The sequence below is a fragment of the Heptranchias perlo genome, chromosome 3 (assembly GCF_035084215.1).
Source record: "Heptranchias perlo isolate sHepPer1 chromosome 3, sHepPer1.hap1, whole genome shotgun sequence".
In the NCBI taxonomy this organism is placed as follows: Eukaryota; Metazoa; Chordata; class Chondrichthyes; order Hexanchiformes; family Hexanchidae; genus Heptranchias; species Heptranchias perlo.
Genome location: NC_090327.1, coordinates 54,845,450 through 54,872,281, shown reverse-complemented (window position 1 = coordinate 54,872,281; position 26,832 = coordinate 54,845,450). Strand labels below are relative to the sequence as shown.

At 41.1% G+C, this 26,832-nt stretch overlaps 1 protein-coding gene across 1 annotated transcript in view; it reads right to left on the bottom strand.

Moving 5' to 3' along the window:
• rock1 (Rho-associated, coiled-coil containing protein kinase 1) overlaps positions 1–26,832 on the bottom strand; it is a 278,787-nt gene that overhangs the window by 169,286 nt on the left and 82,669 nt on the right. The window contains exon 2 of the mRNA XM_067979744.1: positions 14,937–15,018. Within this exon, the coding sequence (XP_067835845.1) occupies positions 14,937–15,018 (82 nt within the window). The remainder of the gene's footprint in view (positions 1–14,936; positions 15,019–26,832) is intronic.

Below are 26,832 nucleotides of genomic sequence, written 5' to 3'. Positions count from 1 at the left end.
AATCACTAAAAGTAGCGACACAGGTTAATAAGGCCATAAAAAATGGCAAATGAAGCAATCGGGTTCATTTCTAAAGGGATAGAATTGAAAAGCAAAGAAGTCATGTTAAACTTGTATAGAACCTTGGTTAGATCACACTTGGGAGTACTGTGCACAGATCTGGTCTCCATGTTATATGAACATAAAAAATAGGAGCAGGAGTGGGCCACATGGCTCCTCAAGCCTGTTCCGCCATTCAATAAGATAATGGCTGATCTTCCACTGCAACATCCTTTCGATTATAGAAAGGATATAGAGGCATTGGAGAGGGTGCAAAAAAGAGTCATAAGGATGATACCAGAACTGAGAGGATATCCTTATCAGGATAGGCTGAACAGGCTGGGACTCTTTTCTCTCGAAAAGAGAAGGTTGAGGGGTGACCTGGAAGTTTTTAAGATAACGAAAGGATTTCATAGGGTAGACGTAAAGAAAATGTTTCTACTTGTGGGGGAGTCCAAAACTAGAGGCCATAAATATAAATAGACGCTAATAAATCCAATAGGGAATTCAGGAGAAACTTCTTTACCCAAAAAGCGGCGATAATGTGGAACACGCTACCACAAGGAGTAGTTGAGGCGCCTAGCATAGATGCACTTAAGGGGAAGCTAGATAAACACATGAGGGAGAATGGAATAGAAGGAAATCCCGATAGGGTTAGATGATGGAGGGGTGGAGGAGGCTCGCGTGGAGCATAAACGCCGGCATAGACTAGTTGGGCCTAATGGCCTGTTTCTGTGCTGTAGTTTCGACGTAACTCGATGTAACATGGAGCAGTACCGATTCTTTAGTTATGGATATGATCAGCAGGAGGCTTTCTTCACCCGAGTCAATGTTGAGGATGTTGTCATCACTCTGACTACATACTGAAGTGCCCCAGATGTTGGCTGATAGATATGATTCTGAGAGAACGACGTCAGGCTATTGCTTAACTAGCAACTGGGGTACCAGTTGAACTTCATAGCAAATGTTTATGGGTGGCTTGCTAGACCATTTCAGAGGGCTTTGAGAGTCAACCATATAAGCATGGGACTCATTTAGGCCAAACCAAGGAGAGGTAGCAGGCTCCCTTCTCTGAAGGATGTTAGTGGGTTTCATGGTTATTTCTGTGTTCCTAGACCACAAATTACCTGATATATTGAATTCAATTTCAGCAACTTGCCATGATGGGATCTGAACTCAGGACTGTGGGTTGCCAGTGCAGTACCATAACCACTAGGCTACCGTACCCTCTGATAACTATCCAAGTCAGCATTCTGAAATAATGAAGCTTCAAATAAATATTTCTAAAATCTAACCTGAAGTTTCCAATACCACAAGTTTTATTTTTGCAAGCTTAAACATGTCAATTCCCAAAACTTGCTAAAGCATAAGTTAAGATTCTCTATTTTAAACTTTACAAAATATAAAAGAAAGCCACAAATGTGTTGAATATGCAATACAAACCTTAAAGGCAAGACACCCCTGAAAAATCAGTAACTGCTTGTGAAATATAAACAGATGATGGAAAAGGCACAGGGAAAACCAGCCAACATACTTCAACATCTAAACTAAACTCTGTCAGGCTTATTCATAGAAGTTCCCTTAATTAGTTTATATCAGTACTGACAAAATTAATTTGAATTGAGTTCAACGTTGTATTTGTTTCACCCTGTCCCCTCAAATGAAGTTGTCTCATCAGTGTTTCAATCAGTCTTATTTTGCATCAATGCTCAGCTTAGCCTCTGAAACACAGATTTTATCACTTGGCAAATTTTATGGAAAATAAATTAGAAAAATTCCCACAGGGATATGTATACAAATTCATGTACAGTTCTAGAACTGGCTGATCCTCAGCACTAAGTAACTTATTAGAAAATAACCATTTTGTAATTTCCCAAATATAAACAAACAATCTTTCAAACTCCTCTCATGGTCTGAGTTTAATCCACAAAAGCCAACTGTAAAATGCATCCAACATTAGCAAAACATTTCCATACACTGAATTACTTCTTTCTGTGCAGGTCTAATGCTGTTTGCTCGTCAAATTTGCACTCCAATACAAAAAGTAACATACCCATTAACTGAAAATTGGTAAAATAAATTAGAAGTCCATTGGCTATATTTACACAGTTGAACCTAACCAAGTACCATCAGTAATAAAGTTGAAAGTGTGCTGTGACTTAAACTGGTATGTTTCGTGAGCTCACTGGGATCATGAGTTGTGAGGAGAATGCAAAGAGGTTTCAACATGATTTAGACAAGTTGAGTGAGTGGGCAAATACATGGCAGATGCAGTGTAACGTGGATAAATGTGAAGTTATCCACTTTGGAAGGAAAACAGAAAGGCAGAGTATTATTTAAATAGTGATAGATTGGGAAATGTTGATGTGCAAAAGGGACCTGGGTCTCATTGTGCACCAGTCACTGAAAGCAAACATGCAGGAGCAGCAAGCAGTTAGGAAGGCAAATGGTATGTTGGCCTTCATTGCAAGAGGATTTGAATACAGGAGCAAACATGTCTTACTGCAGTTATACAGGGCCTTGGTGAGACCACACCTGGAATATTGTGTGCAGTTTTGGTCTCCTTACCTAAGAAAGGATATACTTGCCATAGAGGGAGTGCAGCAAAGGTTCACCAGACTGATTCCTGCGATGGCAGGACTGTCATATGAGGAGAGATTGTGTCCACTCGAGTTTAGGAGAACGAAAGGGGAATCTTATTGAAACATATAAAATTCTGACAGGGCTAGACAGACTGGATGCAGGGAGGATGTTTCCCCTGGCTGGGGGGTCCAGAACGCGGGGTCAGAGCCTCAGGATAGGGGGTAGGACATTTAGGACTGAGTTGAGGAGAAATTTCTTCACTCAGAGGGTGGTGAACCTGTGGCATTCTCTACCACAGGAGGCTGTGGAGGCCATGTCACTGAATATGTTTAAGAAGGAGCTAGACAGATTTCTAGACACAAAAAGCGTCATCAAGGGGTATGGGGAGAGAGCGGGAATATGGTACTGAGATAAAGGATCAGCCATGATCACATTGAATGGTGGAGCAGGCTCGAAGGGCCGAATGGCCTACTCCTGCTTCTATTTTCTAAGTTTCTATGTTCAAAACTAATTTTTTGTTAAGTGGACTATTCCACATGGTAAACAGTGAAATATCCTCTGAATTTCAGAGCTGCAGCCATCTTCCAGAACTGCAATAATCAGCAGTTCATTGCCAATTCTGCCTTTAGTCTCTGAGGAGTTGTAAATTTGAAGGATGAAACAACCGCCAAAGGAACCAAGCATAAGAGATCAAAAGGAGGATGGACACCACCACTGATGTTAGACTTCAGCAAAGGCAGTCAAGGAGAGAAACTGAGTGCTGCGGAAAGTGCAATAGGACAGGAAATTTGTGGCAGCTGTCACCTGCAGGAAGATTTGTTTGTTAAAGGAATACTCATCATTAGATTATTATTTTTGCAAGGTAGGGGGTGGGGAGAAAGGGTAGAAGACAGTGCTTGAACAACCAAACCCTAATATCAAACCTATTACGTTGTTATATTTGTTTCATGGTTTGCTGAATAAAGTAAATTGGGTATTTCTTCATGGCACTGGAGGATGTGAGACAATGGCCCAGATTTTAATGGCAAGTTTACTGGCACCCACTAATATTAATGTGTAAATCGTCCAGCAACTTGTGGCGTGGAAGAGATACCCCGTGAATTATGAATCGTGAATCACCAGAAGTTGCTGTAGCCTCGTGAAAACAGCAGCTCGCCCTCAACCTCCCTGTGAGTTTCATGAAATTGCTGCATTTGCGCATAATGGCCAATTAAATGCCGCAGAAAGTTAGGGCTGGTACTTAACAATGTAAGTACCTTCTTAATGAGGAGATGCCACTCAACCGCTCAACCTCTTCGCGGCCCAGAAAGTGAACAATTTAAACTGCGGAGTCTCATTCCTACAGGTGGTAAATTATTGTTTGAGATTTTAAAATTTTTTTTTTTAAAAAGTCTCTTTTTTTTCTCTCCCTTAATCCAATCTTTATTTCCTTCTCTATTTCTCGTTCTGTAACTGATTTGACTCTAATTCACCCTATTTCCTTCTCTGTCAGTCCCCTGTTTCTTTCTCAATCCTTAAATCTCATTGGTTAAGGAGTTATAGACTGTTGGTCCCATTGTTCACCAAGGTCAAAGATGCCCCATTGCCCTCGCCACACTGTTATCAGCTCGCACTTCCAGCAACTTCCAGGACAAAAAATTTGAACTGAAGGGTGAGGGAAAAAGTCTAATTAGCGGTGCGCACTGCGAGATGCCCTTCGTCTCCCTGGTAAATACGGAGGCAAACAAGGTGGGCAGGACATTAGAAGAGATCAAAAAAGATATGAAAACATTTAAGATAATTGATAAACTAATCAAATTTAGGGAGGATAAGACCCCTGGTCCAGACGGATTGCATCCGCGAATATTAAAAGAAGTTAGGGAGGAGACAACTAAAGAGATAAGGGACAGTATAAGACATAAGGAAAGGGCATACAAAAAGGCAAAAAATGGCACAGATCCTGGCCAATGGGAAAGATACAAAGTTCAACAAAGGGTCACAAGACAGATAGTAAGAGCTACAAAAAGAGAGTATGAAAAGAAACTTGCAAGGGATATCAAAACCTAATGGGCCCTATTTTTTCCCTAGTTATCCTCTTACCCTTAATATACTTATAAAACATCTTAGGATTTTCCTTTATTTTGCTCGCCAGTGTTATTTCATGGCCCCTCCTTGATCTCCTAATTTCCTTTTTAAGTATCCCCCTGCACTTTTTGTACTCCTCTAGGGCTTCCTCCGTCATTAGCCTTTTGTATCTGCCAAAAGCCCTCCTTTTTTTCCTAATCCATTCTCGTATATCCCCTGACATCCAAGGTTCCCTGGAATTCTTGGAACCACCCTTGACCTTTACGGGAACATGTTGCCATTGTATGGTCTCAATCTCCCTTCTGAAAGACTCCCATTGCTCCGATGCGGATTTTCCTACAAGCAGCTGATCCCAGTCCATTTTTGCCAGATCCTGCCTTATCCTATTAAAATCGGCCTTCCCCCAATTTAGAACCTTTATTTCCGGCCCCTCCCTATCCTTTTCCATGACCACCTTAAATCTCACCGAATTATGGTCACTGTCACCAAAGTGCTCAACTACTAGCACTTCTTCCACTTGGCCGGCCACATTCCCTAGAATTAGGTCCAGTACCGCCCCCTCTCTTGTAGGACTTTCTACATGCTGGCTCAATAAGCTCTCCTGGATGCACGTTAAGAATTTTGTACCCTCTAAGCCTTTTACACTCTGAGTATCCCAGTTAATATTGGGGAAGTTGAAATCCCCCACTATTATTACCCTATTATTTGCACAATTTTCTGAGATTTGCCTAAATATCTGTTCCTCTATCTCCCCCTGACTGTTTGGGGGTCTATAGTACACTCCCATCAAAGTGCTTGCCCCCTTTTTGTATTGAAGCTCCACCCATACGGCCTCATTTGAGGAACCTGCTAATATATCATCCCTCCTTATGGCAGTAATTGATTCTTTAATTAATATTGCGACCCCCCCTCCTCTTATACCTCCCCCTCTGTCTCGCCTGAAGATTCTGTACCCCGGAATATTGAGCTGCCAGTCTTGCCCCTCCCTCATCCATGTCTCTGTGACAGCAACAATATCATACTCCCATGTGTTTATCAACACCTTCAGTTCATCCACCTTATTTGCAAGACTCCTTGCATTAAAATAGATGCCATCCAGCCTTGCTCTTACATATTTGCCCTGTCTTCCAAGCTGACTTGTTTTTTTCTCAATATTTGGCTGTACATCACCCCCTACTGTAGCTCCACTCTGTATCCCATCCCCCTGCCAAGTTAGTTTAAACCCCCCCCAACAGTGCTAGCAAACCTCCCCGCTAATGTAGTACCATTATTCAAGAAGGGGAGTAGGGAAAAACCGGGGAACTACAGGCCAGTGAGCCTAACATCAGTGGTAGGAAAATTATTGGAAAAAATTCTGAAGGACAAAATTAGTCTCCACTTGGAGAAGCAAGGATTAATCAGGGATAGTCAACATGGCTTTGTCAAGGGAAGATCATGTCTGACTAATTTGATTGAATTTTTTGAGGGGGTGACTAGGTGTGTGGATGAGGGTAACGCAGTGGATGTGGTATACATGGATTTCAGTAAGGCATTCAATAAAGTCCCCCACAGGAGACTGGTCAAGAAGGTACGAGCCCATGGAGTCCAGGGTGCCTTGGCACTTTGGATACAAAACTGGCTTAGTGGCAGAAGGCAGAGGGTGATGGTCGAAGGTTGTTTTTGTGACTGGAAGCCTGTGGCCAGTGGGGTACCACAGGGATCTGTGCTGGGGCCCTTGCTGTTTGTGGTCTACATTAACGACTTGGATATGAATGTAAAAGGTATAATCAGTAAGTTCGCTGATGATACAAAAATTGGTAGGGTGGTAAATAGCGAGGAGGATAGCCTCAGTCTGCAGGACGATATAGATGGGTTGGTCAGATGGGCGGAACAGTGGCAAATGGAATTTAACCCGGAAAAGTGCGAGGTGATGCACTTTGGAGGGACTAACAAGGCAAGGGAATACACAATGAATGGGAGGACCTAGGCAAGACAGAGGGTCAGAGGGATCTTGGTGTGCAAGTTCACAGATCCCTGAAGGCGGCGGAACAGGTAGATAAGGTGGTAAAGAAGGCATATGGGATACTTGCCTTTATTAGCCGAGGCATAGAATATAAGAGCAAGGAGGTTATGATGGAGCTGTATAAAACACTGGTTAGGCCACAGCTGGAGTACTGTGTGCAGTTCTGGTCGCCGCACTACAGGAAGGATGTGATCGCTTTGGAGAGGGTGCAGAGGAGATTCACCAGGATGTTACCAGGGCTGGAGCGCTTCAGCTATGAAGAGAGACTGGGAGGATTGGGTTTGTTTTCCTTGGAGCAGAGGAGGCTGAGGGGGGACATGATTGAGGTGTATAAAATTATGAGGGGCATAGATAGGATGGATACTAAGGAGCTTTTTCCCTTCGTTGAGGGTTCTATAACAAGGGGGCATAGATTCAAGGTAAAAGGCGGGAGGTTTAGAGGGGATTTGAGAAAGAACTTTTTCACCCAGAGGGTGGTTGGAGTCTGGAACTCACTGCCTGAGAGGGTTGTGGAGGCAGGAACCCTCACAACATTCAAGAAGCATTTGGATGAGCACTTGAAATGCCATAGCATACAAGGCTACGGACCAAATGCTGGAATATGGGATTAGATTAGACTGGGCTTGATGGCCGGCGCGGACACGATGGGCCGAAGGGCCTCTATCCGTGCTGTATAACTCTATGACTCTATAACTTTTATAGTTACATTAGGAAAAAGAGGGTGGTCAGGAGCAGTGTTAGCCCCTTAAAAACTGAAAGTGGGGATATTGTCATTGACAATGGGGAAATGGCGGACATGTTGAACAATTACTTTGCATCAGTATTTACAGTAGAAAAAGATGATAGCATGCCGGAAATCCCAAGAAAACTAATATTGAATCGGGGACAGGGACTCGATAAAATTAACATAAGTAAAGCAATGGTAATGAAGAAAATAATAGCACTAAAGAGTGACAAATCCCCAGAACCAGATGGTTTCCATCCCAGGGTTTTAAAGGAAGTAGGTGAGCACATTGCAGATGCCCTAACTATAATCTTTCAAAGTTCTCTAGATTGGAAAATTGCACATGTCACTCCGCTTTTTAAGAAAGGAGAGGGAAACCAGGCAATTATAGACCAGTTAGCCTAACATCTGTTGTGGGGAAAATGCTGGAGTCTATAATTAAGGATAGGGTGACTGAACACCGAGGATTTTCAATCAGAGAGAGCCAGCATGGATTTGTGAAAGGTAGGTCGTGCCTGACAAACCTGATTGAATTTTTTGAAGAGGTGACTAAAGTAGTGGACAGAAGGCATTTGATAAGGTCCCACATAAGAGACTGTTAGCTAAGATAGAAGCCCATGGAATTGAGGGAAAAGTACGGACTTGGTTAGGAAGTTGGCTGAGCGAAAGGCGACAGAGAGTAGGCATAATGGGAAAGTACTCACATTGGCAGGATGTGACTAGTGGAGTCCAACAGGGATCTGTCTTGGGGCCTCAATTATTCACAATATTTATTAACAACTTAGATGAAGGCATAGAAAGTCTCATATCTAAGTTTGCCGATGACACAAAGATTGGTGGCATTGTAAGTAGTGTAGATGAAAAAATAAAATTACAAAGCAATATTGATAGATTAGGTGAAAGGGCAAAACTGTGGCAAATGGAATTCAATGTAGACAAATGTGAGGTCATCCACTTTGGATCAAAAAAGGATAGAACAGGGTACTTTCTAAATGGTAAAAAGTTAAAAACAGTGGATGTCCAAAGGGACTGAGGGGTTCAGGTACATAGATCATTGAAGTGTCATGAACAGGTGCAGAAAATAATCAAGAAGGCAAATGGAATGTTGGCCTTTATATCTAGAGGACTAGAGTCCAAGGGGGCAGAAATTATGCTGCAGCTATACAAAACCCTGGTTCGACCACACCTGGAGTACTGTGAGCAGTTCTGGGCACCGCACCTTCGGAAGGACATATTGGCCTTGGAGGGAGTGCAGCGTAGGTTTACTAGAATGATACCAGACTTCAAGGGTTAAGTTACGAGCAGAGATTACACAAATTGGGGTTGTATTCTCTGGAGTTTCAAAGGTTAAGGGGTGATCTGATCGAAGTTTATAAGATATTAAGGGGAACGGATAGGGTGGATAGAGAGAAACTATTTCCGCTGGTTGGGGATTCTTGGAGTAGGGGGCACAGTCTAAAAATTAGAGCCAGGAGCAAGATTAGAAAACATTTCTGCACACAAAGGGTGGCAGAAGTTTGGAACTCTCTTCCGCAAACAGCAATTGATACTAGCTCAACTGCTAAATTTAAATCTGAGATAGATAGCTTTTTGGCAACCAAAGGTATTAAGGGATATGGGCCAAAGGCAGGTATATGGAGTTCGATCACAGATCAGCCATGATCTTATCAATTGGCGGAGTAGGCACAAGGGGCTGAATGGCCTACTCCTGTTCCTATGTTCCGAGATAACAGAGATGCTATAACATATATATATAAAAATTCACTAGAAAAGGGAATGGTGCCAGAGGACTGGCGGACAACTAACGTTATTCCTATATTTAAAAAGGGGGATAGAACAAGACTAAGGAACTATAGGCCAGTTAGCTTAACGTCAGTGGTAAGAAAGATAATGGAATCTTTACTCAAAGATGTAATAGAAAGAGATCTAGAAAAGGAAAATATAAAGAAGAATAGTCAGAACGGATTTCAGAGAAAAACATAGGAACAGGAGGAGGCCATTTCGCCCCTAGAGCCGGTTCTGCCATTCAATGAGATCATGGCTGACCTGTGACCTAACTCCACATATCTGCCTTCGCCCCATATCCCTTAATACTTTTGGTTAACAAAAATCTATTAATCTCAGATTTAAAATTAACAATTGAGCTAGGATCAACTGCCGTTTGCAGAAAAGTGTTCCAAACTTCTACCACCCTTTGTGTGTCGATGTGTTTCCTAACTTCACTCCTGAAAGTCCTGGCTATGTCCCCTAGTCCTAGACTGAAAATCATGCTTGACCAACCTTACTGGATTCTTTGAAGAAGTAACAAAGAGTAGACAAGGGTAATGCAGTAGATGTAATATATTTGGATTTTCAAAAGGCCTTTGATAAGGTATCGCATTGTAGACACATGGCATGTGGAATCAGGGGACAGGTAGCAGAATGGATAGCAAGCTGGCTACAAAATAGAAAAGGGAGGGTAGGGGTTAAGGGCCACTACTCAGACTGGCAAAAGGTGGGAAGTGATGTTCCACAGGGATCGTGCTGGGACCACTGTTGTTCATCATTTACATCAACGATTTGGATTCGGGAATCGAAAGTACAATTTCAAAATTTGCAGACGACATCAAATTGGGGGGCGTAGTTAATGCAAAGGAAGAATGCGTCAAAATGCAACAGGACATTAATAAACTTGCAGAATGGGCATCTAATTGGCAAATGAATTTAAATATAGCTAAGTGTGAGGTGATGCATTTTGGTAGAACGAATAAGGAGGCCACATACTGCTTGGATAATAAGAGTCTAAATGGGATAGAGTAGCAAAGGGATCACAGGGTACAGATACACAAATCACTAAAAGTAGCGACACAGGTTAATAAGGCCATAAAAAATGGCAAATGAAGCAATCGGGTTCATTTCTAAAGGGATAGAATTGAAAAGCAAAGAAGTCATGTTAAACTTGTATAGAACCTTGGTTAGATCACACTTGGGAGTACTGTGCACAGATCTGGTCTCCATGTTATATGAACATAAAAAATAGGAGCAGGAGTGGGCCACATGGCTCCTCAAGCCTGTTCCGCCATTCAATAAGATAATGGCTGATCTTCCACTGCAACATCCTTTCGATTATAGAAAGGATATAGAGGCATTGGAGAGGGTGCAAAAAAGAGTCATAAGGATGATACCAGAACTGAGAGGATATCCTTATCAGGATAGGCTGAACAGGCTGGGACTCTTTTCTCTCGAAAAGAGAAGGTTGAGGGGTGACCTGGAAGTTTTTAAGATAACGAAAGGATTTCATAGGGTAGACGTAAAGAAAATGTTTCTACTTGTGGGGGAGTCCAAAACTAGAGGCCATAAATATAAATAGACGCTAATAAATCCAATAGGGAATTCAGGAGAAACTTCTTTACCCAAAAAGCGGCGATAATGTGGAACACGCTACCACAAGGAGTAGTTGAGGCGCCTAGCATAGATGCACTTAAGGGGAAGCTAGATAAACACATGAGGGAGAATGGAATAGAAGGAAATCCCGATAGGGTTAGATGATGGAGGGGTGGAGGAGGCTCGCGTGGAGCATAAACGCCGGCATAGACTAGTTGGGCCTAATGGCCTGTTTCTGTGCTGTAGTTTCGACGTAACTCGATGTAACATGGAGCAGTACCGATTCTTTAGTTATGGATATGATCAGCAGGAGGCTTTCTTCACCCGAGTCAATGTTGAGGATGTTGTCATCACTCTGACTACATACTGAAGTGCCCCAGATGTTGGCTGATAGATATGATTCTGAGAGAACGACGTCAGGCTATTGCTTAACTAGCAACTGGGGTACCAGTTGAACTTCATAGCAAATGTTTATGGGTGGCTTGCTAGACCATTTCAGAGGGCTTTGAGAGTCAACCATATAAGCATGGGACTCATTTAGGCCAAACCAAGGAGAGGTAGCAGGCTCCCTTCTCTGAAGGATGTTAGTGGGTTTCATGGTTATTTCTGTGTTCCTAGACCACAAATTACCTGATATATTGAATTCAATTTCAGCAACTTGCCATGATGGGATCTGAACTCAGGACTGTGGGTTGCCAGTGCAGTACCATAACCACTAGGCTACCGTACCCTCTGATAACTATCCAAGTCAGCATTCTGAAATAATGAAGCTTCAAATAAATATTTCTAAAATCTAACCTGAAGTTTCCAATACCACAAGTTTTATTTTTGCAAGCTTAAACATGTCAATTCCCAAAACTTGCTAAAGCATAAGTTAAGATTCTCTATTTTAAACTTTACAAAATATAAAAGAAAGCCACAAATGTGTTGAATATGCAATACAAACCTTAAAGGCAAGACACCCCTGAAAAATCAGTAACTGCTTGTGAAATATAAACAGATGATGGAAAAGGCACAGGGAAAACCAGCCAACATACTTCAACATCTAAACTAAACTCTGTCAGGCTTATTCATAGAAGTTCCCTTAATTAGTTTATATCAGTACTGACAAAATTAATTTGAATTGAGTTCAACGTTGTATTTGTTTCACCCTGTCCCCTCAAATGAAGTTGTCTCATCAGTGTTTCAATCAGTCTTATTTTGCATCAATGCTCAGCTTAGCCTCTGAAACACAGATTTTATCACTTGGCAAATTTTATGGAAAATAAATTAGAAAAATTCCCACAGGGATATGTATACAAATTCATGTACAGTTCTAGAACTGGCTGATCCTCAGCACTAAGTAACTTATTAGAAAATAACCATTTTGTAATTTCCCAAATATAAACAAACAATCTTTCAAACTCCTCTCATGGTCTGAGTTTAATCCACAAAAGCCAACTGTAAAATGCATCCAACATTAGCAAAACATTTCCATACACTGAATTACTTCTTTCTGTGCAGGTCTAATGCTGTTTGCTCGTCAAATTTGCACTCCAATACAAAAAGTAACATACCCATTAACTGAAAATTGGTAAAATAAATTAGAAGTCCATTGGCTATATTTACACAGTTGAACCTAACCAAGTACCATCAGTAATAAAGTTGAAAGTGTGCTGTGACTTAAACTGGTATGTTTCGTGAGCTCACTGGGATCATGAGTTGTGAGGAGAATGCAAAGAGGTTTCAACATGATTTAGACAAGTTGAGTGAGTGGGCAAATACATGGCAGATGCAGTGTAACGTGGATAAATGTGAAGTTATCCACTTTGGAAGGAAAACAGAAAGGCAGAGTATTATTTAAATAGTGATAGATTGGGAAATGTTGATGTGCAAAAGGGACCTGGGTCTCATTGTGCACCAGTCACTGAAAGCAAACATGCAGGAGCAGCAAGCAGTTAGGAAGGCAAATGGTATGTTGGCCTTCATTGCAAGAGGATTTGAATACAGGAGCAAACATGTCTTACTGCAGTTATACAGGGCCTTGGTGAGACCACACCTGGAATATTGTGTGCAGTTTTGGTCTCCTTACCTAAGAAAGGATATACTTGCCATAGAGGGAGTGCAGCAAAGGTTCACCAGACTGATTCCTGCGATGGCAGGACTGTCATATGAGGAGAGATTGTGTCCACTCGAGTTTAGGAGAACGAAAGGGGAATCTTATTGAAACATATAAAATTCTGACAGGGCTAGACAGACTGGATGCAGGGAGGATGTTTCCCCTGGCTGGGGGGTCCAGAACGCGGGGTCAGAGCCTCAGGATAGGGGGTAGGACATTTAGGACTGAGTTGAGGAGAAATTTCTTCACTCAGAGGGTGGTGAACCTGTGGCATTCTCTACCACAGGAGGCTGTGGAGGCCATGTCACTGAATATGTTTAAGAAGGAGCTAGACAGATTTCTAGACACAAAAAGCGTCATCAAGGGGTATGGGGAGAGAGCGGGAATATGGTACTGAGATAAAGGATCAGCCATGATCACATTGAATGGTGGAGCAGGCTCGAAGGGCCGAATGGCCTACTCCTGCTTCTATTTTCTAAGTTTCTATGTTCAAAACTAATTTTTTGTTAAGTGGACTATTCCACATGGTAAACAGTGAAATATCCTCTGAATTTCAGAGCTGCAGCCATCTTCCAGAACTGCAATAATCAGCAGTTCATTGCCAATTCTGCCTTTAGTCTCTGAGGAGTTGTAAATTTGAAGGATGAAACAACCGCCAAAGGAACCAAGCATAAGAGATCAAAAGGAGGATGGACACCACCACTGATGTTAGACTTCAGCAAAGGCAGTCAAGGAGAGAAACTGAGTGCTGCGGAAAGTGCAATAGGACAGGAAATTTGTGGCAGCTGTCACCTGCAGGAAGATTTGTTTGTTAAAGGAATACTCATCATTAGATTATTATTTTTGCAAGGTAGGGGGTGGGGAGAAAGGGTAGAAGACAGTGCTTGAACAACCAAACCCTAATATCAAACCTATTACGTTGTTATATTTGTTTCATGGTTTGCTGAATAAAGTAAATTGGGTATTTCTTCATGGCACTGGAGGATGTGAGACAATGGCCCAGATTTTAATGGCAAGTTTACTGGCACCCACTAATATTAATGTGTAAATCGTCCAGCAACTTGTGGCGTGGAAGAGATACCCCGTGAATTATGAATCGTGAATCACCAGAAGTTGCTGTAGCCTCGTGAAAACAGCAGCTCGCCCTCAACCTCCCTGTGAGTTTCATGAAATTGCTGCATTTGCGCATAATGGCCAATTAAATGCCGCAGAAAGTTAGGGCTGGTACTTAACAATGTAAGTACCTTCTTAATGAGGAGATGCCACTCAACCGCTCAACCTCTTCGCGGCCCAGAAAGTGAACAATTTAAACTGCGGAGTCTCATTCCTACAGGTGGTAAATTATTGTTTGAGATTTTAAAATTTTTTTTTTTAAAAAGTCTCTTTTTTTTCTCTCCCTTAATCCAATCTTTATTTCCTTCTCTATTTCTCGTTCTGTAACTGATTTGACTCTAATTCACCCTATTTCCTTCTCTGTCAGTCCCCTGTTTCTTTCTCAATCCTTAAATCTCATTGGTTAAGGAGTTATAGACTGTTGGTCCCATTGTTCACCAAGGTCAAAGATGCCCCATTGCCCTCGCCACACTGTTATCAGCTCGCACTTCCAGCAACTTCCAGGACAAAAAATTTGAACTGAAGGGTGAGGGAAAAAGTCTAATTAGCGGTGCGCACTGCGAGATGCCCTGCTCCAGCAAAATCTGAGCCTATGTTTTTAGGTTTCTTCCAGAAGGATTACATAATGCATCAACTACTCAAGTACTTCTTTTGTCATCGACATTCACAATAACAATAACTAAGAACTTAACATTGCCTATACAAATTTAAAACTTTTACCAAGTAGAAGTTTTAACTTACATTGCAGTAGAACTTAAGAATATTAATTTATAGAAAGATAAAATTTACTTTTACCATATAACAGAAATATTGGTTTTATTTAATCAAAGACAGGTCAGGGTGTGTAATGTTCTTACTTGGAACATCAGTGATGGCTACTGTACCAAAAATGCTAATTTTATATATTTTCTGAAATACATTTATTTTATGCACAATTCTACAAGACTCACATCGATTTATGAAGTTGTCAATGTTCTTGTTTTTTCTTAAGGCAGGAAAATCCAAATCATAAATCAAGGCATCCAAGCTATCCTGCAATAAAAAAAATAGAACCAGGTTAAAAAAAGAGACAAAGAATAGACTGCTGCTCATGTGCAACTTGCAAGAAAACAAAGAGATTTTGTGTTAAAATGAGTTTACTTCTAGTATTTTGATGGTTACACGTTGAATGTTTAAAAAAAAACGATCAGACTAAACACCGAACATTCCTTGACGTTCATCAAAACTGGTGTGCTGATTATTAAATCAGGGCTCATTGTTAGATCAATTAAATTCGATTCCAAGAATTTCTTGTCAGCTGTAAATTACAAACAGCATTTCTAGGCATCTACATGCTTCTTTATTAGAGGAGATGTTAAGAAGCTGTGTGAATTGTGGGTGAAAGGATAAACGAAGAGAAATTGGGGTTGATGGTCATTTCATGTGCCCAACCATACTCTACCTTTGGAAGCAAGATAACAGCAAAATGCACAATTATGACGTAACAGCAGATTCATGAGCATAGCAGCCCACTGAAACAGAAAGGTTGAACTAGGCTCTTATATCAGCTGGGTCAGAAGTCAAAGTCTTTAGTGCATGGAACAAATAGGTTTTATTTGAAAACAAAATTACGAAAGACAAGAAATCAGGAGGAATGGCATCTTGCCTTGAGATGACTAGCTAGTAGCCATGCATCCTGTGCACAGTTCTAAAAATCCCTAAAGATTCACTCAAATTTCAATATTGGGTTATCTTCTCTTCTCCCAGCACTTGGTTAGAAAACGTCATTTTTGCTCAAGGACTCTTTTTTTGCCCCCAAAATTGAGGCTATAGAATACTTTGTGCAGGATACAGTTATCATCTCCAAACAGGAGTACCAAAAATGATTTTCAGTCTTCGATCATTATACAATATGAGGGGTATTTTCGCCCATTACAAAATAAAGATTGAAATGTTGCCATAGAAATATGATTCGAATGGTGAGTAAAATAGAAGCTAGTAAACTGAACGCAGAACAATGAAGCAGGATTTGAAAGATAGAAAATCACTTACAAAAATAAAACCCAAGCCCTAATTACCTGTGGAATAAGCTGCCACTAAATACATTTAGAGTGTGTTTAAACAACTTTAGAGCTGTTGCAAAGTGACTTCCATTTCTTACATTAACTTTATAGTGTTAACCAGTTAGGGCCCCCCTGGGCTCGAGACACAAACAATTTATGTTTCTGTGCACTTTAAATCTAACAGCAATTAATTTAAAATGTTTAAGCATTGAGAACCTTGCAGGCTGTCCAACCACTTAAAATTTAACTGTGGGGAGTGAAGCTCTGTGCACATATAAGCACTATCCTGGGCAGGAGAACTGAAGTTTCAGCCAGGCAATGTAAACAGAGTACTGCCTAGTTGAAACATGGACTGCAGCCACTGATCTTAAGAGTAGTAATCACAGTATAAATGTAACTTTAATTTATTCTAAGTTGCTCAAAAGAGAAATCAAGACAGTTGTTTCAGAAAGTTGTAAAAATACATAAGATCAAAATTTAGGTTAACACCGTGATGCATGAGGTTGAGCTTGAGCTTGAGCAACGGGACTTCAAAAACTCTTGTCCATAAGGGTTGTTTACAGCACAAATCCATTAGGAAGAATAAGGTTGATGGATCAAATGGCTTATCCTCATTCCATAGATTTTTCACGTATAACATTTCCCAACTAATTAAAATAAAGCTAAACTAGCCAGTTTGTTTCAATCCCTATCCTACCTATTGTAGAAGATTATGTGATCAGAACTATGCATGTCAGCTGTGCAATCCTGATTAATGTGTACAACATATTCATGGTAGAGTTAATTATAAACAGGACAAGAGGAGAAAAAAAACACACTTACACACACAAACAACATATTTAGCTATGTCTTTTAATATATATTGGATTCAAGTCTTCATTAACATTTTATTTCACTTTTGCAGTTTTAAAGAGAAACATAATACTCAATTCAAGAGAGACATATTCTGAAAATACTTGTCAGAAAATCTCCCATCTGGACCTGAGTGCCAGTCTGTTTTTAAACCAGCCTTGAAAATCTTGGATGTAGTGGTTATTTCGGAAATATATTAAATTTGATGGGAAAGTGCTCCTTTATAAGCCCGCTTTGTTTCAGTACTTTTGCGCTTAAAACTATAATAGAATACAGCCAGTTTTCTTGATTTTATGCCACATGCATTGTTCAAGTTAAATGCATGAAAAATACTGACCAAAATCAACAGTAGTATACAACATTACAAAGCCATAAATCATAATCTACAGTGAATTAAGTAACAAGACAGTTTTCTACCTTTCCACCACATCATTCACTCCTGACCATCACTGTGCAGTCCAGCATCAAGTCATGAATGAACCAGAACTTTCTCCCACTCAACACTGGCAAGACTAAGATACACTGTTCAGCACCAATCATAAATTCTGCATCCTAATCCGATTTCATCACCTGCTCACTCAAGTGAAATCTGATGATGCAAGAGGTTGTTTGACCTTTCCACCTCAACCCACTGCCAATGAAACACTCCTCCATGCCATTCTCATTTCCAGGCTAGACTTTGGCAATGTTCTCCTCAGCGGCCTCCCTAGCTGTACCCTACATAAACTCCAACTTGTCCAAAATTCCCCAAGTACTTTGCTAATACTGCTCAGCATCCATTTCAAAATGTTCAAAAAATGGTGTAAGTTTAACCTCGATGGTGGGAAAACTTTTAGAAACGATAATCCGGGTCAGAAGTAGTAGTCACTTGGACAAGTGTGGATTGATTAGGGAAAGCCAGCACAGATTTGTTAAAGGCAAATCGTGTTTACCAACCTGATAAAGTTTTTTGATGAGGTAACAGAGAGGGTAGATGAGGACAATGCAGTTAATGTGGTGTAAACAGACTTTCAAAAGTCTTTTGATAAAGTCCCTCATGGGAGGCTTGTCATCAAGATTGTGGCCCATGGAATAAAGAGGGCTGTAGCAACATGGGTAGAGAATTGGCTACGGGACAGGAAACAGGGTAGTGGTGAACGGTTGTTTTTCTGATTGGAGGAAGGTGTACAGTGGTGTTCCCCAGGGGTCAGTGCTGGGACCACTGCTATTATTGATATATATTAAGGACTTGGACTTGGGTGTACAGGGCACAATTTCAAAATATGCAGATGACACAAAACTTGGAAGGGTAGTGAACAGTGAGGGGGATAGTGAAAGACTTCAAGAGGAAAGAGACAGGCTGGTGGCATGGGCAGATACGTGACAGATGAAGTTTAATGCAGAAAAATGCGAGGTGATGCATTTCGGTAGGAAGAATGAGGAGAGGCAATATAAACTAGAGGGCACAATTCTAAAAGAGGTGAAGGAACAGAGAGATCTGGGGGTATACGTACACTAATTGTTGAAAGTGGCAGGGCAGGATCGGAAAACGTTTTAAAAAAGCATATGGGATCCTGGGCTTTATAAATAGAGACAGAGTACAAAAGTAAGGAAGTCACGATGAACCTTTATAAAACAGTGGTTCAGCCAAAGTTGGAGTATTGTGTCCAGTTCTGGGCACCGCACTTTAGGAAAGATGTGAAGGCCTTAGAGAGGGTGCAAAAGGTATTTTACTCGAATTATTCCAGGGATGAAGGGCTTTAGTTATGTGGATAGACTGGAGAACCTGGGGTTGTTTTCCTTGGAACAGAGAAGGGTGAGAGGATATTTGATAGAGGTATTCAAAATCATGAAGGGTCTAGACAGAGTAGATAGAGAGAAACTGTTCCCATTGGTGGAAGAGTCACGAACCAGAGGGCATAGATTTAAGGTGATTGACAAAAGAACCAAAGGTGACATGAGGAAAAACTTTTTTTTTTAAACATAGCGAGTGGTTATGATCTGGAATGCACTGCCAGAGGGGGTGGTGGAGGCAGATTCAATCATGGCCTTCAAAAGGGAACTGGATAAGTACTTGAAAGGAAAAAAACTGCCAGGCTACGGGAATTGGGTGGAGGCGTGGAGGCTAGCTAGCTTTATAAATAGAGGCATAGAGTACAAATGTAAGGAAGTCATGATGAACCTTTATAAAACAATGGTTCAGCCACAGCTGGAGTATTGTGTCCAGTTCTGGGCACCGCATTTTAGGAAAGGTGTGAAGGCCTTAGAGAGGGTGCAGAAGAGATTTACTCGAATTATTCCAGGGATGAGGGACTTCAGTTTCGTGGATAGACTGGAGAAGCTGGGGTTGTTCTCCTTGGAACAGAGAAGGTTAAAAGGAGATTTGAAAGAGTTACGGCACAGACTCAATGGGACAGCTTCTACATGTGTACCTGACAACCAGTTCTACTTCTCCACTATCTCTTGCAAAACTTCCATTACCGCTACGCTTGTCGACTTCCAATCTTGGATGAGACGCAATTTCCTCCAGCTAAACAATGGGAAGGGCAAAGCCATTGTCCAAATCCTTGCCACTGGCTCCATCCGACCACTGACTGCTCTTAACCATAACATCTTATTTGACCCCAAACTGAATTTCTGACCCCATCACAAAGATGACCTACTTCCACTTCCATATCACCTGCCTCCACTTCTATCCACCTCATCCATGCCTTTGTCACCTCCAGACTTTATTATTCCAATGACAAGCCTCCCGTCCTCCATCCTCCAAATATTTTAGCTCATCCAAAACTCAGCTGCCCACATCCTATTCTGTAATAAAAACAGAAAATGCTGGAAATACTCAGCAAGGCAGGCAACACCTGTGGAGAAAGAAACAGAGTTTACGTTTCGGGTCGATGACCCTTCGTCAGAACTGGAAAAAGTTGAAGATTAACCAGTCTTTATGCACGTACAGAGCCAGGCAAAAAGTGTGGGGGGGGGGGGGGGGAGGGGAGGGGAGGAAAGAACAAAAGGGAAGGTCTCTGATAGGGTGGAGGGCAGGAGTGATTAAATGACAAAAAGGATGATCATGCAAAGCAAGGAGGGTGGTAATGGGACAAGTAAAGAAACGAAAGATGGGTCTACAGGAGCTGTAAATGGCAACGTCAGAATCATTAGCAGCACTTGCTGTCCGTAAAAAAAGCGAGCTGCGGTAATGGTCTGAATTTATTGAATCCACGTCGAGCCCAGAAGGTTGCAAAGTGCCTAATCGAAAGATGAGGTACTGTTCCTCGAGCTTCTGTTGGGCTTCATTTGAACAGTGTAAGAGGCCGAGGACAGAGAGGTCAGAGTGGGAGTGGGGCGGGGAATTAAAATAGCAAGTGACTGGCAGGTCAGGGTCGTGTTTGTGGACTGAGCGGAGGTGTTCAGCAAAGCGATCACCCAGTGTTTAGTCTCCCCAATGTACAGGAGACTGCATTGTGAGCAGCGAATACAGTATACTAAGTTGAAAGAAATACAAGTAAATCGCTGTTTCACCTGGAAGGAGTGTTTGGGCCCTGGATGGTGAGATAGGAGGTTGTGAAAGGGCAGGTGTTGCATCTCCTGCGCTTGCACGAGAAGGTGCCGTGGGGAGGGGAGCGGGTGTTGTGGTTGATGAAAGAGTGGACTTGGGTGTCGCAGAGGGAGCAGTCCCTTTGGAATGCTGAAAGGGGAGGGGAGGATTACACTGGAGCTGGCGGAAATGGGGGTGGATGAAACGTTGAATGTGGAGGCTGGTGGGGTGGAAGGTGAGGAAGGCGAGGACATGGGAGACCCTATCATGGTTCTGGGGGGGAAGGGAAGGAGTGAGGGCAGAAATATGGGAAATAGGATAGACAAGGTTGAGGGCCCTGTCAAGTACAGTGGAGGGGAATACTCGGTTGAAGAAAAAGACATTATCGGAAGCACTGGTTTGGAAGGTGGCATCATCAGAACAGATGCACAGAGACGGAGACACTGGAAGAAGGGAATAGATTCCTTACAGGAAGCAGGGTGGGAGGAAGTGTAATCAAGGTAGCTGTGGGAGTCGGTGGGCTTGTAGTTGATATTGGTTGACATCCTATCCCCAGAAATGAAGAGAGAGAAATTGAGGAGGGGAAGGGAAGAGTCGGAGATGGACCACGTGAAGGCGAGGGAAGGGTAGAAATTGGAAGCGAAGTTGATGAAATTTTGCAGTTTGGGGCAAGAGCAGGAAGTGGCTCCGATACAGTCATCAATGTACCGGAAAAAAGAGGTGAGGGAGGGGATCTGAGTAGGACTAGAACAAGGAATGTCCCACATATCCTATTCTGTACCATGTTCTGCTTGCCCATTACCCCTATCCTCACTGAACTACATCGGCTCCTTGTCCCCTCGTACTTCAAATTAAAAATTTTCGCCCTTATATTTAAATTCCTCCATGGCCTCATTCTGCCTTAATCTCTGCAACTTCCTCCAGCCCTACAAACCCAGCCCCCAAAGTTTTGGCCTGAATTCCTCCCTTTTGCCCCACCATTGGTTGCCGTGACTTTAGCCACCTCGGCTTTATGCTCTGGAATTCCTGCCTTAAACTCCTCCACCACTCTACCCTCCTTAAAACCCACCTCTTTGACCAAGCTTTTGGTTACCCCTCCTAATCTTTTCTTCTTTCTCCCCACCCATTTATTCCTTACAATTCTTTAAAGTGCTCTGGAATAGTATTCTACGTTAAAAGTGCTACATGAATGCAAGTAGTTGTTGTTGAGTATGGGGAGGGACACGGTATAATTTAACTTTAAAATATAGAATCATAGCATGGTAACAGCACAGAAGGAGGCCATTCGGTCCATCAAGCCCGTCCTGGCTCTTTGTAAGAGCAATCTTGTTAGTCCCATTTCCCCGCTCATTTCCCGTAGCCCTGCAAATTTTTTCCCTTCAAGTATTTATCCAATTCCTTTTTGAAAGACACGAGTGAATCTGTTTCCACCACCCTTTCAGGTAGCGCATTCCAGATTATAACCACTCGCTGCTTTAAAAAGTTTTTCCTCATGTCGTCTTTGGTTCTTTTGCCAATCACCTTAAATCTGTGTCCTCTGGTTTTCGACCCTTCTGCCAATGGGAACAGTTTCTCTTTATTTACTTTATCTAAACCCTTCATGATTTTGAACACTCCTATCAAATCACCTCTCAACCTTCTCTGCTCGAAGGAGAACCACCCCAGCTTCTCCAGTCTATCCATATAACTGAAGTCCTTCATCCTTGGAACCATTCCAGTAAATCTTTTCTGCACCCTCTCTAAGGCCTTCACATCCTTCATGGAGTGCTGTGCCCAGAACTGGACAATACTCCAGCTGTAGCCGAACCAGTGTTTTATAAAGGTTAACATAAATTCCTTACTTTTGTACTCTATGCCACCATTTATAAAGCCCAGGACTCCGTATGCTTTTTTAACCTCTTTCTCAACCTATCCTGCCACCTTCAAAGATTTGTGCACATATACCCCCAGGTCTCTCTGTTCCTGCACCCCCTTTTAGAATTGTACCATTTATTTCATATTGCCGCTCTTCCTGCCAAAATGTTCCACTTTGCACTGCTCTGCGTTAAATTTCATCTGCCATGTGTTCGCCCATTCCACCAGCCTATGTCCTCTTGAAGTCTATTACTATCCTCCTCACTACTTACTACACTTCCAAGTTTTGTGTCATCTGCAAATTTTGAAACTGTGCCCCGTACACCCAAGTCCAAGTCATTAATAATGATGAAAAAAAATAACAGTTACTTACAGTGTGATCTTGCTACAACTTAGCAACCAATTTGAATACTTTATTTTAAAATCTCTATAGGGACAGTAACTTTTTAGTCCAACTACAACAAATTTTCCAAATCAATTTTACTATGGTATAAATACATACCAGATTACTTTCGGTAACTAATCGTAGATCATTCAATACACTTGCAGTTATCACATCATAATTATTTCATGTGAACTTTATCACATATTTACTGTCCCCACTATCATGAGCCACAAAACCCCATGCCAGTAAAACAAAAGGCAAAAATGAAATAACCTCCAATTCTACAATATAAAATATTATAGAAAATAAAGAAATTTCAAAGCAGCAATCCCAATTTAGGATGCGGATGAGTGTTATAAACAACTGAAACTTTGTTCTTGTAGTTTGATGACACCTTTTGAACCCTCAATGAGACTGCCAACTTAGTAATTAGAAATGGAACAATTATTCTCAAAATAATTTTCTTAAAATAATAGTATTAGTATTAAATACTAAAATGAAAAACTTTTTTTTGTTTCCATATCTGTAATATCAACCAATACTTTCCTGGACCAGAAAAGGGACATTTTTATGTTAGCTTATTTTAGTAGAAAATGGAAATTTAAAGTAAACTTCCCAGTTTGGAAAGAGCTTGGTTACTACAGCAGTTGATGTGTGTGAAGCAAAATTCAATTTCTTCAATATTTCAATCCAGTCATTGGAACACTATTGTGCTGGTTTGTCACGACAGGCTCCCATCCAAAATACTTACATTTTCCAGTCTCATGGGAAAGCAAAGTTTCCTGATCGTGGGACTTTAAAAAAAATCTAAGAATGTCAACAATGACATATTTTTACCTCCTAGTATAATCAGCAATGTAAAAGAGGTATGAACAGTTTTACTGCCACCCCACTTTGTCTGCAGTAGGGAAAAAAAAACTGGGGAGGGGAGGATAGGTAGACCACAAACAACATGGCACAGTGGGGCTGTGAATTTGACCACCAAGATGCAGCATTACGGATTGAAAAGGAGACATGTTTGAGCCTACATTCCACTGTGTTCCTGATCTGAGCAATGCTGTGCTGATAATAACAACTTGCATTTATATAGCACCTTTCACACTGAAAATGTCCCAAGACAATGTGGGGGAGGAGAGGAAATCGGAAAAGATAAGCAAACAGGCATCAAGTCACAGAGGGAAAGATTATGAGGCATAAGCTGCAGGACCAGATATATTGAGGGGCAGGAAGAACAGGGGGGGGGGGGGGCAAAAAGGAGAGAAGAGCGAAAGTGGAGAACCAAGGGTGAGGGGAGAGAGTTGGGAGAACTGATGAAATGGGTTCAAGAAAGAAAAACAAAACTAAAGACTTGAAGCGCAACACACAAAGTGGTAGTAAAATTGAAAATGTTATTCAAAACATGTACTAAGTATCCCCCCCTCGCTCTTCTCTCTCCACCCGTATCCCCCCTCCCACCCAGCTGTTCCATATTTTACATAGACACACAATAAAACATTAAGCAGAGGCCAAATGCTCCCTTACAGGAAGCAAGGAGGGAGGGAAAGTTTTAGGCTGCTTTCAAACTAGCAGGTCAGTTATCTACTTTGACAGCTGATGTAAGGTGCATGATACAGAGTGAACAATGATGAAGAATAAAATACTCTACAGAACATAAAATAGTTTGAATATTGTTATTTTTTCTTGTGGCTTGGCCATCAGCGAGTCAAACGCATCTACTAAGACGAATCAAGTGTGAACAACAGCTGATATTGGAGATTTGCACTTAGTTCAAATAATGCAGAGGTGAAATCCCATTCTATCAAGTCACCCGAACAAAAAAAATTATGTACAAATGTATAGTGAAAGTCGTTTTACTTTCAACAGTGCAATTCCTGACCCCGGGCTGATAGAATGAAAATAAAATTTAAACACAATTATCCTATGTTCTGCGAAGTATTTTCTTTCCTATTCATGGCCATTCCATACCATATACCTTACCTCAGTTGTTCAAGTAGATAAGACAACTTTCCCTCTAAATGAATCGATTGAGAAGTGAATTTACAGTCAAAACCTTTTCTTACTAATCATCAGTCTATAGCACAAACCTGTCCACAGTTTGGAATTCTGTCCCACAAACCAATCCTATGAAATCAAAATGTCACACCTGTACAGTAGGAAGTGGCTCTTTTGTTGGGGTGAGGTAGGATAGAAGGTGCTTTAGTGTGGCCACACTAGGTGTTGGAGTGCTTGATAGTTATGTTGATGACAAAAGTGGTGAAGTGTTCAATCCGTCAGCACTTATCTTGCTGAGCACAACAAAATTTTACTCCCTAAAACAAGATCTCTATTTAAAACTGTTCATTCTATGAGGCACTGCAGTTATTAAAAGCACCAGACAATTGACCGCATTCCATTAATCAAAAAAAAATCAAATAGAAAAACCCCAAATTGTATCTGAAGGCTCATTTGTTTTTAATGCTTTGTAAACACCACTAATCACACTTATATTAATCCACAAAGTACTATATTTGCAGAGTTTTGTTAAAACAAGAATGTATTCAACAGATCTACAAATGCGGGAAAAAGTCAAAAGGAACATTTCCGGACGAATTAATTGAAATTAATTTTATTACAAATCTTCAAAACATTTTAAACAGTTTCATATTAACACTAGAACAATTTAAATATTTTAAAAACAGTACATCAGTCTTCAAATTCTGCCAGACAATTGGTGGATGCAGTTATCCAATGCACAGAATATTAAAAGGTTCCACAAATCAGCTAATTTCTTCAATGTTACAAGTATTGGTGGTGGTGGTGGTGGCAGCTAAATTTAATCTTCCCTTCCCCTTTTAGTATAATTCTTATTGGAATGACCTATCAACCACGGGTGTGCTGTGTTGTCAAAAAAAAGCTTCTCAAATTCATCAGCAGCCAATCGCACAGGCTGCTCCAAATTTTCCACTAATTCAGCACTCACTTTCTCAGGTACTTTTTCAAGTTTTTAAATTTTTTGACCGTACTCCAGGCAGCAATCAGCATGTGAATTGCATCGTGCGGATTAATCTGGCCAGTTGTGATTCTGTGCACTCATGTTGATCAATGGGAAAATTTTCACCCACTAATTTACTCCTGCAGTGCTGTTTAAGGTTTTTAAATCATGCCTTGTCCTATCATTTGTATTAGTGGCATGTTAGGAAACAGAAGGAAACTGAAGATCAGTTTGACATGTGTCATGGTGGGATATCGATGTGCTGTACAGTTATCCAGAATAATTGCAATTTTTTGACATCCGATCATTGATCAATTTAAACCACTTGGAAAATATAGCTGAGTTCATTCAAACATCGGCATTTGCTTTGTATTGAAGCTGGAATAGACAATGTTGACTCCATGGAAACAATGTGATATCTTGCTCTTACCAATAATTAACTTCACTCATCATATTGGCAGATGCAAAAACATAAATGCACTCAATTTCTTTATTCGGCTATAGTGCTGTTTTTAAAAGGCGAATTTTCTATCTGAAGTAACTTTTTAAAAAAGTGTCACCAACGCAGATACTTTCAGGTGCATTTTCAGCAAGGAAAATGTTTTCTTGGCCCAAGAGATACACTATCAGCATCTGCCCTTTTAAAATAAATCTTCGTATACAATGCTATGCTTCTATTATCAACAATCCAGCCAACCTTTTGAAAGTTCAAATGGAATACCCGTACTTTTGGCAAATGACTGCTTTTGCCTTATCCAGTGACTGTTCTTTCATTTTCTCTAGCAATTGTCAACCACGAGTAGACTTTCCACCACGTTGAGTTTTTCCCTCAGGTTTTCTTTTCCAGCTGGTGTCACTACCTCAATGCCATTGCTCCAAGATTTTTTTTTGTTTTTAGCAATCATGCATGTGTGAATGCAGGAATCTTAAATTCTTGTTGAATATCCTTACTCTTAGCTTGCTTTGATTACTTTTACTGCTACAATGCTATTTTCTTGCATTTTGTCTCCATTGTTAGTGTTGCACATCATGATGCACACAAAGTATCGCAAAAAAAAATTTAAAAGGCTAATGGAACGTTGGCCTTTATCTCAAGAGGGCTGGAATACAAAGGGGTGGAAGTTATGTTACAGCTGTAGATAGCTCTGGTTAGACTCCATCTGAAGTACTGCATTCAGCTTTGGGCACCGCACCTCAGGAAAGCTATATTGGCCTTGGAGGGGGTGCA